The 12294-nt window shown below is 58.4% G+C and overlaps 8 protein-coding genes across 8 annotated transcripts in view; all 8 read right to left on the reverse strand.

Moving 5' to 3' along the window:
- DQ04_05021000 (Flagellar Associated Protein) overlaps window positions 1-620 on the reverse strand; it is a gene marked incomplete at both ends in the record, with an annotated part of 732 nt that extends 112 nt beyond the window's left edge. Inside the window, one exon of the mRNA XM_009313926.1 lies at window positions 1-620. This exon is cut by the window's left edge and continues 112 nt beyond it. Coding sequence (XP_009312201.1) covers window positions 1-620 — 620 coding nt within the window.
- A 298-nt stretch (window positions 621-918) lies between these two features.
- Window positions 919-2283, reverse strand: DQ04_05021010 (hypothetical protein; the record flags this gene model as incomplete). The annotated part of the gene is made up of 1 exon (XM_009313927.1): window positions 919-2283. One exon carries the CDS (start codon window positions 2281-2283, stop codon window positions 919-921), a length of 1365 nt encoding a protein of 454 aa, XP_009312202.1.
- Window positions 2284-2779: 496 nt separating this feature from the next.
- On the reverse strand, window positions 2780-3307 carry DQ04_05021020 (hypothetical protein; the record flags this gene model as incomplete). Its single annotated transcript, XM_009313928.1, has 1 exon — window positions 2780-3307. One exon carries the CDS (start codon window positions 3305-3307, stop codon window positions 2780-2782), a length of 528 nt encoding a protein of 175 aa, XP_009312203.1.
- Window positions 3308-3609: 302 nt separating this feature from the next.
- On the reverse strand, window positions 3610-4245 carry DQ04_05021030 (hypothetical protein; the record flags this gene model as incomplete). The annotated part of the gene is made up of 1 exon (XM_009313929.1): window positions 3610-4245. The coding sequence occupies one exon, from the start codon at window positions 4243-4245 to the stop codon at window positions 3610-3612; it is 636 nt and encodes a 211-aa protein (XP_009312204.1).
- Window positions 4246-4915: 670 nt separating this feature from the next.
- DQ04_05021040 (mitochondrial processing peptidase alpha subunit) lies at window positions 4916-6316 on the reverse strand (the record flags this gene model as incomplete). Its single annotated transcript, XM_009313930.1, has 1 exon — window positions 4916-6316. The coding sequence occupies one exon, from the start codon at window positions 6314-6316 to the stop codon at window positions 4916-4918; it is 1401 nt and encodes a 466-aa protein (XP_009312205.1).
- Window positions 6317-6689: 373 nt separating this feature from the next.
- On the reverse strand, window positions 6690-9125 carry DQ04_05021050 (Vps51/Vps67 protein; the record flags this gene model as incomplete). Its single annotated transcript, XM_009313931.1, has 1 exon — window positions 6690-9125. The coding sequence occupies one exon, from the start codon at window positions 9123-9125 to the stop codon at window positions 6690-6692; it is 2436 nt and encodes an 811-aa protein (XP_009312206.1).
- A 313-nt stretch (window positions 9126-9438) lies between these two features.
- DQ04_05021060 (elongation factor 1-alpha (ef-1-alpha)) lies at window positions 9439-10101 on the reverse strand (the record flags this gene model as incomplete). The annotated part of the gene is made up of 1 exon (XM_009313932.1): window positions 9439-10101. The coding sequence occupies one exon, from the start codon at window positions 10099-10101 to the stop codon at window positions 9439-9441; it is 663 nt and encodes a 220-aa protein (XP_009312207.1).
- Window positions 10102-11306: 1205 nt separating this feature from the next.
- DQ04_05021070 (hypothetical protein) lies at window positions 11307-12050 on the reverse strand (the record flags this gene model as incomplete). The annotated part of the gene is made up of 1 exon (XM_009313933.1): window positions 11307-12050. The coding sequence occupies one exon, from the start codon at window positions 12048-12050 to the stop codon at window positions 11307-11309; it is 744 nt and encodes a 247-aa protein (XP_009312208.1).
- Window positions 12051-12294: the final 244 nt, after the last annotated feature.

The following is a 12294-nucleotide window of genomic DNA, read 5'->3' on the forward strand; positions in this document are numbered from 1 at the left end:
TGTTGCGCCTGCTGCGACTGCGCTTGCTGCTGCTGCTGCTGTTGTTGCTGCTGCTGAGAGATGGGTAGGAACAACTTGAACTCCGGCGGCAGCTCCTCCTCCGAGTAGAGGCGGTCGCTGAAGTATAGCCGACGGACACGGCAGTTTGCGTGCAGCTGCACCCGCAGCGTCTCCAAGTAGTTCGTCCCGTACGCCCTCCGGGTGAAATCCGCTAGGTTGAACTGGATCTGGTTCCACCCCTCGTCGAGGCGCATCGGCATCGTGCAGGTGAACGGCTTCACCCGCGTCGTGCTCTGGTAGTTGGAGGCGCGGAAGCGGCGGCGGATGCCCTTGTCGTCGAGGATGGTCACCTCGAAGGAGAAGTACCGCTTGAGGTTCTTGATGATCATGACGAGAAACGGCAGCTTGATGCCGAGCGTCTTCTTGGGGTCAGCAGGGCAGGTGATGTAGCACGTGCTCACGTTGCTGCCGACCACCTCCAGCACGGAGGACTGGATGTCCTCGTCGGTGATGCGCTTCACATGGCCGTTGCGCACCTGCGTGTCCCAGATCTGCAGCGGCCGCGAGCCGATGCTGTACAGGATGGACAGGAAGCCAGACTGGTAGCTGTTGTGGAACATGGCACGCCTCGCTTGATTCCCTTCTCTCTTTGTATTCGCTGGGGTTTACTTCGGGGGGGAGCTCGCCGTTGTGTTGGTACCGCTGCCGCAGTAACGCCTTTGTGCTGCACACGTGCTTGCAAGATAGATAGATAGATAGATAGAGAGAGAGAGAGAGGGAGGAACAAAGTGCAGAACGAGTACGCAGAGGAAAGGAGGGAATGAACAGCAGCAGCAACAGGAGCTGAGACCAACACAGACGTTAAAAAAAGATACACACACCACCTCTCTCCACCACCCCACTTACGCACCCACTCGCTCACTCCAGCACAAGCGCACGCACGCATGCAACGAGGTCGTCTGTAGTCGCCCCGAGTGCGGCCAGCAGCTCCACAGCAGCGCCGTTATCCCGCAGCCACTCCTCCCACGCGGCCGGCATGCTGAGGCCCGTCGCCGCGGCAAGAACGAGCGCCAGGAAGATGCCAGGCGGTGTCGTCCCGCCGCCCGTCACGAAGCCAGGCAGCGCGAAGGGGAACTGCAGGCTCTCGAGGAGCCCGTCGGACCGCCACACATCCCACGCCTCCTCGAGCGTCGCGTAATCGTAAAGCAGGAGCCGCGAGAGCATCCCAGTGGTTTCGGCGGAGAAGGCATAGGAGGCAAAGAGGGCGAGACGTTGCTGCTGCAACAGTGGATCCACAGTTGGGTCGTCCTCGTCCACGACTTCCGCGCCCTCCTGCTGCCGCCGCCCTCTCTGCAGGCACAATGCGCGGATGGGCAGCATGCACTGAGCGTAGAAGCCGCTCTCCTCCCCAGACGACGCATCGCCATCGTGCAGCTCTCCGTTGCCACCTCCCCCGAAGCTTCTGTAGCACAGCTTCGCAAAGAGGTTCTTTGTCCTGGGCGTTGAGATCGTCAGGAGCCAATCATACACCGCAAGAGGCATCGGCGTCCGCTGCTCCCTCCTTTTGTTGCTGCCGACGAGAAGGTCTGTGCGCGTGGCGGGCTCCAGCACATTCTCGAGCGGCACAATCCCCTGCAGCACTTCTCGCACCTGCGTCGCCACAGCGTCGGCGCCTTCGCCCACAGATACGTGCTGCTGCTGCGGCTGCTCGTGTGATTGTGCGTGCGGATCGCGTTCCTGGATGTCCGCCACTGCGGTGGACTCCGCCCCCGCGAGGCGCTGCAGCACATCGAGCCGCATGTTCGGGAAGAGGCCGCCAATGGCGGCCGGCAACTCAGCACGCTCACAGACGAGTGACGGCTGCACCGCCTCCAGCAGCGCCGCAAACTGCGCTGCGCACGCGGGGGAGCAGAAGCGATCGCCCAGCGCGGCGCCCGGCACGACGTGCCGCCTGCGGTACTTGTCACACTGCCGGAACGCTTCCGCGACGTCCTCGTCGTCGCTTTCAACAGCGCCGCCGTCAGACGCTCTGTCCCTGTCGTCGTCGTCGTCGCCCTCCTCCTGCCGCTGCTGCATGGCCTCTGCGCAGCCAACCATGCCGCAGAGGCCGTTGAGGCTGCGCTCCACCACGACGTCACGCAGGGCGCCGCGGTCCAGGAGGGCCAACATCCACCGCCCCTCCGCGGCGTCGGCGACAAACGGCGCTGCTGTCTGCGCCAAATACTTCGCCACCTCCAGCGCCGCCTTGTCGACCACCACCTCCCACGCGCCGCCCACCGGCATTCTGCCTCGCGTCTTCTCTCTCTCTCTCTCTGTGTGTGTGGGTGTGCGCCGTCCGGCCTTTCGCAGCAAGGAATCCAGACAACGAGTGAGGCAAGGAAAGGAAGAGAAGAAAAGAAAGAGCGAAAAAAAAAAACAAATGGGGGCAATTACATACAAGGAGAATATGGGGACCATAAGCGTGCGTGCCTTTGCGGGCATAGCGATGGGGGGGCGACAACGGCAGACACCGCATCATTTTTCTTACTTATCACAACTAAGAAGCAGACAAACAAACAAACAAAAAAAAACACCCCAAAAATCGGGGAACCGTTTGAACGGGTGACTTCGCCTTTTCCAGATATATATATATGTTCTTCTACCACGTCCCTCCCTCCACCCCGGCTGTTGCTGCTGCTCATATCCGATTAGGAGCGCAAGCAATGCGGTTCCCCTCACATTGCACCACACACCGGTAGCGTTTACACATGCAGTATAGGGCACCTGATTGTGTGCCGTCTTACCTGGCACCGCCCGCACACTGAGGTTGCTGCTGCTGTTGTTGTTGTTGTTGTTGCAGGAACTCCTCTGCGTCGTCTTCTCGAAGGCGCAGCCGCTGTCTCGCCATCACGCACCGGAGCAAGCTTCGCTGCTGTGGCGTGTTGGCCGCCCGCCCGCCCCCCGCCGTTTCGCGTAGGCGCTTGCGCACACTGTTCTCCGATATCGGCACCATCCCTGCGCTGTACTGATGCAGGAATTGTAGCACCTCAGAGACAGGAATTGAGCTGGTCGAAGGGGACGCCGATGGGCGACATCCTACTGGTGCTATTGCCTGCTGTTGAATCTGCTGCTGCTGCTGTTGCCGCTGGTGCTGCAACTGTTTTCGTTGATAATCTAAACAAAACTGGCGGATGTCCTCTGCTGTCGCCGCCTTCATCATACTTCGTTCGTGCAGAAGTTCATTACAGCGGCGCTGCAACTGCTCGATCTCATCCCGCTGTGCCTGCAGAAGCACGCGATGCTCATTCTCTGCCTCACAGGCCCTCATGTGCCAATATTCTTCCGCGTTCATTAGCCTGACAACTATTAATGGAATCCTTCGCGCATTTACACAATTGACAGGGAAACAATAAGTGAGAGAATGAGGGAAAGAAAGATGCAAAGGGACAATTGAAGGTGAATGCAGGAAACAACCTGTCATTATCTCTTCAATGTATATATATATATATATATATTTATATATGTGTGAATGGCAAGTGACACTGCTTGCCCCGCTTGAAGCAGAGAGGCACACATACAACTGAGACATATACACAACGAGGGACGAGAATAGACCGCAACCCAGCACACTTACACGCCTTCCAAACCACGCACCTGCGTCTCTAGCAGCTCCACCTCAGCTACCAGCTGCTGCCACAACGCCACGTCCACGTGATGCCTGCAGTAAAGCCGGCGGAGGTGGTACGCCGTGATCATCTCCCGGCACGCGTCGTACGTGAACTCCCGCCGCGTCGCACCGTAGCACGCGATGCCCACCCACACACCGCCGTACCCCAGCAGGTACGTCACCGGCTCCACAAGATTCCAGTCAAATAGGAAATACACCCAGTAGAAAAGCGTGGCGGCCTGCGCCGACAGCAATACGAAAAGCGCCGCGGCGTAATAGTCCGGGTACCACCGCGCTGCCGCCTCACACTGCGCTTTTACGGCTGTCACACTCCGAAGCTGGCGGCGCTTCTCATCCAGCAGCGGCCGCAAGTGACGGTCGCGGTATTCACGGAGCCCCTCTAGTTCAAAAAGGGAGTCTGGCGGCACGGCCGCAACCGCCTCACACAACGGTGCCTCACTGTCAACCGCATTCTTCCTGCTGCTGCTGGTCCCCGGCGAGCTGCACCCGCGTTGCGCCGCCCACAAGGCCACAAGGCCACAGCGGGCGAGACGGCGACGCATCCGGCAGCTGCGCACAAGTGCACACTGCGCGAGCATTCGTGCAGACCCCCTCCCCCCTCTGGACGCAGGAAGTAACGGCCCGAATTCGTTCCTTCTTGGAGGCCTTCCTTCTTTTCTCTTTGTTGGGAAAAAGACCCCTTGCAACATTAACACAGCACAAAACACACACAAAAAAAGGATTAACAACAACAAATTGATAACACAAGCGGACTCACTATGACAATCAGCACCCAACTGTCACAACGCTACCATCAGTGCGACAACTCCGCGTATTTGCAAATCCGAGGACGCTCCCGTCCCGCCGCATTCTTTTGCCTTTGCTACAGGGCCAGCCCGCACAGTTCTCCCTACCACTCTCTTCCCAGTTCCAAAAAAAAAAAAACGGCACCGTCAGCAGTCGCCCGCACACACTAAAAAGCCAACGGCAGTAACCACAACAATGTGGCCATTCTCCTATTTACACCCATTAACCCCCCACTCCCCGTTTACCCTCTCCACACTTTTTTTTCGTTCAATCTCTCTTCCATTTGTAAGCATCAGCCTACTCGCATCTTCATTCTCACCCTCTGCTACCTTCACACTTACTCACTTCCCCCTTGTGGACTTTGCCTCCACCCATAACGCCACCCATCGCCCGTTCCTCCGCACCACCACCAAATTGCTCAACACAAACCTGTACATGTGCAACCACACACCCAACGCGCGCTTACTTCACCTTCTTGAGACTGGCCAGTTTTGGGAAGGTGTGGGTAGCGCCGGTGACATACACTGCCGGCTGCACCCCACCCGCCGCATTCAAAACCTCCTCCACCTTGCTCGCNGTGACCTTCTCGATGGCTTCCATCAGCTGCGCCGGGGTGGCGTTTGAGGTGGCGAGGAAGTCACAGTAGTCACGCACCATTTCTAAATGGTTGCGTCTGAAGTCCATGGCAGCACGTGCTCGCCCTGCCGCCGCAGCGTCCTCCGACACCGTCGTCGGGTAGCACTTCGTCGCAGCATCTAGGAGACCCGCAATCTCCTTTGGTGCGCCGCGGATTGTAACACCGATGAGCCCGGCCGACGCATACGGGCGGTAGAACGTGCGCACGCCATGCAGCGGCTCCAGAGCGGGCGGCGTGAGGCGGTCCACGGAGGCCTGGTAGACCTCACGCGCCACAAGCGACGCTGCGTACTTGTGCACGTCCTCGTCGCGGCCGTGTGTCGGAACCCCAACAGCAGCGACGATCTCTTCGTCCATGTCCGGGCTGGTGCCCATGGCCTTGGCGCGTTCCTCGTACGCCACCTCCTGGCGACCGGGGTAGAACTGCGCCGCTTCGCTCCCGTGTGAAAAGGCGGGCGGGCGCGACTTGGCGTGGTGTGGCGCCTCGCCTGAGTGCGGGTACGGCAGCGACTCGTACGCCGCAATCAGCGCCTCGTGCGGGACGTTCACCGCCGCCACCGTAACATTGCCGGGGTGGAAGTGCGCCGCCCAGTGTTCGACGAGAGCCTTCTGATTGCAGCGGTCATTTGCCTCGGGCGGCACCATGCGCGGGGAGCCGAGGGGTTCTTTGAAGAACGCCACCGTCTCGAGCGCATCGATGCAGTACTCGCGCGGATGCTGCCACCGCAGCTCCTCGTACTGGTTGTCCATCGTGTCGCGAAACCGCTCCACATCGCTCTCATGGAAGCGCGGCGCAACAACACCGGTGGCGATCATCGCAAAGGGGCCCTCCCACATGTCGCGGCGCCCCTCCGCCTTCCATGTGAGGTAGCGCTTGCAGATCTCGCCGTGCCCGTACGCGTTGCCGGTCGACCGCATAGCACGGTCCAGCTGAAAGAGGGAGTTGTCCATGTTGGAGGTCTGGATGGCGTAACGCATAACGTGGCTCAGTCCCGGACACGCGAGCGGGTCGTACTTCGGGCCCGCGTCCACGTAGACGCCGACAACACTGTGGGCGCCGTCGAGGTCGTGAGAGACTACGCGGACGCCGTTGGGGAGCTTTGTGGATATTACCTGCCCCGCCTTCACGGCCTGGCGCTCGCGCGGAATGGGGCCGAAGGCATGCGCCAGCGACGGCTGACCAAAGTTATACTGCGAGATGGCGCGCTGCTGCGTACGACGAAACATTTCCGCGTCTCACTACGTTTAGCTAGATCCTCCAATTGTACGTGCCCGCCAAAAGACACACACACACACAGACAGAAAACCTCTTGGAATACCTTCTTCACGGCGGTACACAATGCCACCAGTTGGAGGTGGGGAAAAAGAGAAGACCGAAGGGTTTTTTTTTCNGGGGGGGGGGGGAGAAAGAAAGAAAAAAGAGCCATGTGGATAAAGCGGACCGAAAACAAAAGAGTATTCACCACACCAACGGAGCCGAAATGAAAAAAAAAAAGCAAAATCAACAAACAAAACAAAAATGACAGATATGCATGGTACCTTGCCTCATGCACACACGCACAGACGCACGCACGCAGGCACTCTCAAGTACTCCCCCTCATTAAGACAGCGTCGAGTTCCTCATCGCCTTGATGGCAGACTTGACTAATTTCTCCACCACCACTCCCGTCAGCGGAACTTTATCATGGCAACGCTCATACGCACATGTGCAACACTCATTGAGGAGGAGCGGCACCATACGCAAGAGACTATCGTCATTGCAATCATGCATCCATTCCTCCAGTAAGGCCACCGGTGTCTCCTCCCTCGCTGAGAAGGATGCCGACGCTAGTGGCGGCGTGAGAACGTGGAGGAGAAAGGTACAAGTGATTTGCATACATTGGAAGCCGTTGCGTGTGTAGGTCTGCTGCCGCACGTACTCGACAATACCCTTGAGCAAATACACCACCACAGCGCCCAGCACGGTGGCGGACCGAATTTCCCGTGGAAGGGTTCGTACCGAGGCGTTGATGTTAGACTGTTTTGAAAAAATGCGTTCCACGCTGCTCTGCAGTGCATCTCCGCTCTGCCGTGTGAAGGTCACAGCCAACTTCGTCGGTCCACTGCGCCCACTGCTACGACCACTACCGCCCCCTGTAAAGTGCATCGAGCCGCCACGTATGCTGTCCACGCTCCGCCCCTCCTTCGAAGGGGCACCGCCACTTCTTCCACCGGCCAAGATGCCCCCCTGCAGCACACTGTAGATGACACCGAGCTGCTGCACGAGTTCGCACAGGCACGGCGCAACGCCGTGGTGTTGGGCTGCCGCGGAGGATGTTGGGTCGACCGCGTCCACCAGGCACCACGACGCGGTGACCCATCTCAGGTGCAACTGCCCCAGGAGAACAATGCCGCGATGCGCAAGAGCCCGCGCCACGCTGTTGCAGCGCTTCCGCGTCCCAGCGGCATCCACCGACATTAGCGTGTCGGTGTTGATGAGGGTGGTGATTCCAACCATGTCAGCGGCAGTGGCAGCGCTGCCAAAGACAAACCGTGTGATGGCAAATCGCAGCAGCTGCTGGTACACTGCCTCCGTCGCGGCACCACCGCACATGATGGTTACGGGCTCGCTTGGTCCCTCTGTCACTTTTGCCTCTAACACCGTCAACAAACGCTGAAAGATATCCAACACGGATTGATCCACCAGCGCCGCATACTGCCGGCTCTGCTGACTGTGGGCGTTGTCGAGGTAGTTGACGCCCAGTGTCTTCAGCGTACCAGCGTAGTACTTTAGGTGCTTTGCCAAGGCAGTGAAAATCCCATCAATACTATTCTTCACCGTGGCGGGTGTCTGCATTGCACCCTCGCCGTCATTTCCGACGGCGTCAACGACGGCGATCAGTAGCTCGCTCATATGGACAGTGATAGGTGTCATGACCTCAATGAGAACCGGCTGTACTTCCTCTACGATGCGCAGGGAGACGGTGGCATCGCTCTCGCGCTTAAACAGGCTATACACACGCTCGCTGTTGGAGTAAAAGAGGGCACATATGCTCTTCAGCTGTGCCAGCGCCTCCTGCAGATGGGCATGCTGCAGCGCATCTCCCCAGCGTGCGCGTTCCATCGCGGCAAAGTTTGGCACCGCGAGGGCGGACCGAATTGCGCTGTTTACGCCTTGGATGCCCGCCGTGAAGCTCGCGCTGACGTTCTTCATCAACGTTTTCAGGATGTCTGCCTCGAAGGACGAGAGAGTCGTCGCGCCATCTTTCCTCTTCTGTCCTGCTTCTGCTTCGCCAGGGAAGAGAGAGGTGGCGCGCAGGAGACGCATGTCCTCCACGACGCAGCGGATGACGTCCATCGCCTCGGGGTCGTCGAGGGAGGCGGTGCACACCGTCTCCTGTAGCTGGTTGTAGAGCTGCCGCGCCAGCCCTCTGCACTCGTCGTGGATCTTAGAAATGCTCGAGAGGTGTGCGTGCTTGGCGAAGAAAGAGTCGCCGATGATCCAGTGCTTCGCACACGCGCCGTACTCGCGCCGCTCAATGAGTCGCCGCATCGTGTCGGCGAGGTCGACGAGGAACTGCACCTTCCGCAGCATGCGGTTGGTGGTGATCATTTCCTCAATGCGACTGCAGTGCGCCTGCAGCTTTTCACTGATGCCCTTCGACACCTGGTCGATGTTATCCACATTGCTCGAGAGCGCCTGCAGCTTGGCGTCCATCTCGGTGACATTGTCACGCATTTCACGGATCGTGTCGGTGGCAGAGATGAACTTGGCGTAGTTTCGGTACACCAGCTCCTGCAGCTCCCCGTCGAGCTGTCGCACGGTGCGTAGCAGCTGTGTGTCCGTCTCGACAAGCCCCTTGAGGCTCTCGCGGCGCAGGAGGTCCGTGATGTACTTACTCACGTTGAAGAACTCCGAGTCGAGGTCCAACTCGGGCGGCACACCGGCCTTGCCGCCCTCCACCGGCCGCTTCTCGCGAGCCGCGGCGGGGTCGCCGTAGAACTCACGCAGCTGCGCGCGGATGCGCTGCCTTCGCTCCGTGCTGCCCGCGCTCATTGGCCCACACCGCACACCGCCTGTCTGTGTGTAGGTATATTCTGCCTGTATTTCTTGCTTCTGCTGGTTTCCTCACGCACCTCGTTCAAAGGAGCGACAAACGGCTTCCGGACCGTCTTCCTCCTCGCGCCAAAGACACACGAGAACCAATAACACTAAAAAGGGACCAAAACAAAACAACGACGACAACAACAACAGTGAAGCAAAAAGAAAGAAAGAGCACTACTCGCGTGCCACACCATCTCTTCAGAGCGACCAAGGAACTACAATGTACAACTGCACTTGCAATAACCCAAGAGGGTATGGTGACCCTTCACAGCGATGCGGGCTTGGCAACAGGCGGCGCGGCCAGAGTTTTGCTGCCCACCCTCACCACCGGCGGTGTGGCTGCAGCAACAAGCAGGCCGCCCACCCGCACGGACGGGGAGCCATTCACCCCACCACTACCACCACCAACATTACTATTGTTGTTGGCGTCGATGCAGTTCATCGCATCTACAGACGTGCTGGTGTGCGGTGGCCGCTGCTGCTGCTTCTCAGATCCTCCAACGACAATGCTGTTTGGACCCGAGAAGCCAATTGTTACGGCAGGGAGGGGGACGGTGGCGCCTTTGCCCGCAATAATTTGGTGCTGCCGCACACGCTCCTCCATATGCGCACGCAAGACGTCCTCACGGATGCTGGTGAGCCACACAGGGTCGCGCGCGTCCACCAGGGCGTAGTACGCTTCCATTGCTTCCATGTGCCGCACCCCGCCCAGATGTTGCAACCAACTCTTCGCTGCTCTGCTCACGAAGAGATCGCAGTAGTCGCAGTAGAATAGCCGCCCGTCCTTCTCGTTGTGGCGACGCGCGTACTGCAGGCGGCGTCGGCGCGTCTCCGGCGACTTTCGGGCGAGGCGCCGGCGTCTTCTACGGCGCCGCTCCTCATCCCCAGCGGTGGCAGCCACCGGCAGCGGCTCCCTTGTCTGCTGCATATTCTCCTCGCTGCACACACACACACATACGCCAAGAAGAAAGGAAGAGAGAGAGGCGAAGTGCGGCACAAGACATGAGCGGGCAGGTGAAGGCGGCAGCAGGCCAAACGACAGCTGGGAAGTGAAACACACACTCACACACACACACACAAACAGACGCACAACCAAGCGCACACAGAGAGATACTCAACGCACGGCGTCAATCTTTCTATGGGCGCCGCCACCACGGCAATGAACGTCATGTGTCGCTGCACGTTCCTCTCTTCGTTTTTTTTTTTTTTTATACCAGCCAGCAGTTCGGAATGGAAGAGACGAGAGTAAAAAAGCGACTCATCTACGGAACTAGAAGCAATACCGCTATTCGCAAAAACACCACGACGAAACCCTGGCGGCCGCCGTACACACTTCTGGCTGGTCCATCAGACCTCGGCGGCTCTTCGCACAAAGAGAACGCAATTACCGACCCCATTGAATGAATAAAACACCGCCGTCTCCTCATGCCACAACACACCCCAACGAGAGCCGGTGTGCCCACGGCTGGTCCTGCCGGAGCAACCTTACAAGGGATTGCACAGCTCGGTGTAGAAAATCGCAACGGAATCGGCCTTTTATCACATTCCTTCCCTCACGCACTCGTGTCAGCCAACACCGCTCACCAATCAAACACACATCACCGGCCAAGCTTCTGCAGGGACCATGGTGGCACGGCCGAAGCGCGTGTGACACTGCAGTTCATGCAATCATTACAGACAAAGTAAGAAAGAACACCTCTCATTTCTTCTTCATATTACACGTCTTATTCTCCCCCTTTCCGTTGGTAACAGGGTATTCATTTACGCAGCATCACCCACCCGCCTTCCCATACAGCAGAGAGGGAACAAAGTGTTTGAGCTGGTTTACCAGGGTAGCCAAGGGGGCTGAGCACACACCACAGCCACAAAGCGTTACATCTCTCTCACAAATTGTACGTTTCATGCTTCGCCATTGAATAACCCTGAAACGCTCGGGGATATCTGGGAAATGCGCCTTCAGAAGGAGGGAAACAGCTCATGCGGACTCCTTTCAGTACAGAGGGTCCATTTGCCATGTGCAAAAAAAAAAAAATGAGCCCCCCCCCCNAAAAAAAAAGGGGGTTCAGCAAGAAAAAAAATGTACGTCAGGTGCTCTACGTCAACACTGGAGGAGTGGCAATTACACCGAACTAATCAAAAAATGAACTGATACGCCGTTGGTGCGTAGAGAGGCAATGGAGGTTCATCCCTGTCCATGCGGGTCACCGATGGCAACGTGCGTCGCGGAAGCAGCGGGTTCTCTTCGCCTATGTGCTGCTGCGGTCGGAACGCAGCTATTGTGGGCGGGGCAGGAATACTTTGGTAGTCGTCTTCCGCCACCCGAGATGCGTTCCGCAGCGCTATCATCAAGTCCTCTGTGAACTGTGCGCTATGGGAGAGGTAACACTGAAGAACCTGCGGCAACTCGCTCCCGCATCGCTCACGCAACCTCTTGTAGCCGTGCCCAATAGCCGTTATGGTGCCATTCTGCCCTATATACCCGTCGCGCCCCGTTTGGGCCCCCTGCGAGCACAACTTGCTACGGCCCCAAACGCTGCTAAACAAACTTCGTCCCCGCCCCTCCCGCTGCACCGCCTTTGCCTGCTGCGCCAGTGACTTGAGCGGCTGCAGCACGTCCTCATGGATGGCGCCGTTGAAAGTTGAGAACGATGTGCCCTCGTGGAAGTGGCGCAGCTCGTTGTGTGCGTCCCGTATCCGCAGTACCATCTCCGGCTCAGTAAAGTACAGCGCGGGGCTCTTGAAGGCTTCCGTCACGCAGTCGAGGGCGGAGCCAACCTCCAACATCGCCACCATCGCGCGCGAGATGGCACGGTTGAGATGCTCTACTGCAGAGGCAAAACACTTCGCCTGCTGCACCTCATTATCCGTTACGCTCATCCTCGCCTGCCCACCCTTTTATCTTGAAGCTCCGGTAGCTGTACTGCAACAGCAGCAACAACTGCCAGCCAATGCCCCACGAAAACAAAGAGAAAAAGAGAGACACAGAGAGGGCGACGTTGTGGGGGTGCAGCAGTACACACACACACACACACACACACACAGATATAGACACACAGACGCGGGCCAACGGCGCGGAAGAAAGGGGAGCGCCGCGCACCTCAGCATCCACCAACCAGCAGGC

The sequence above is a fragment of the Trypanosoma grayi genome (genome assembly GCF_000691245.1).
Source record: "Trypanosoma grayi strain ANR4 Tgr_502_V1, whole genome shotgun sequence".
Lineage (NCBI taxonomy): Eukaryota > Euglenozoa > Kinetoplastea > Trypanosomatida > Trypanosomatidae > Trypanosoma > Trypanosoma grayi.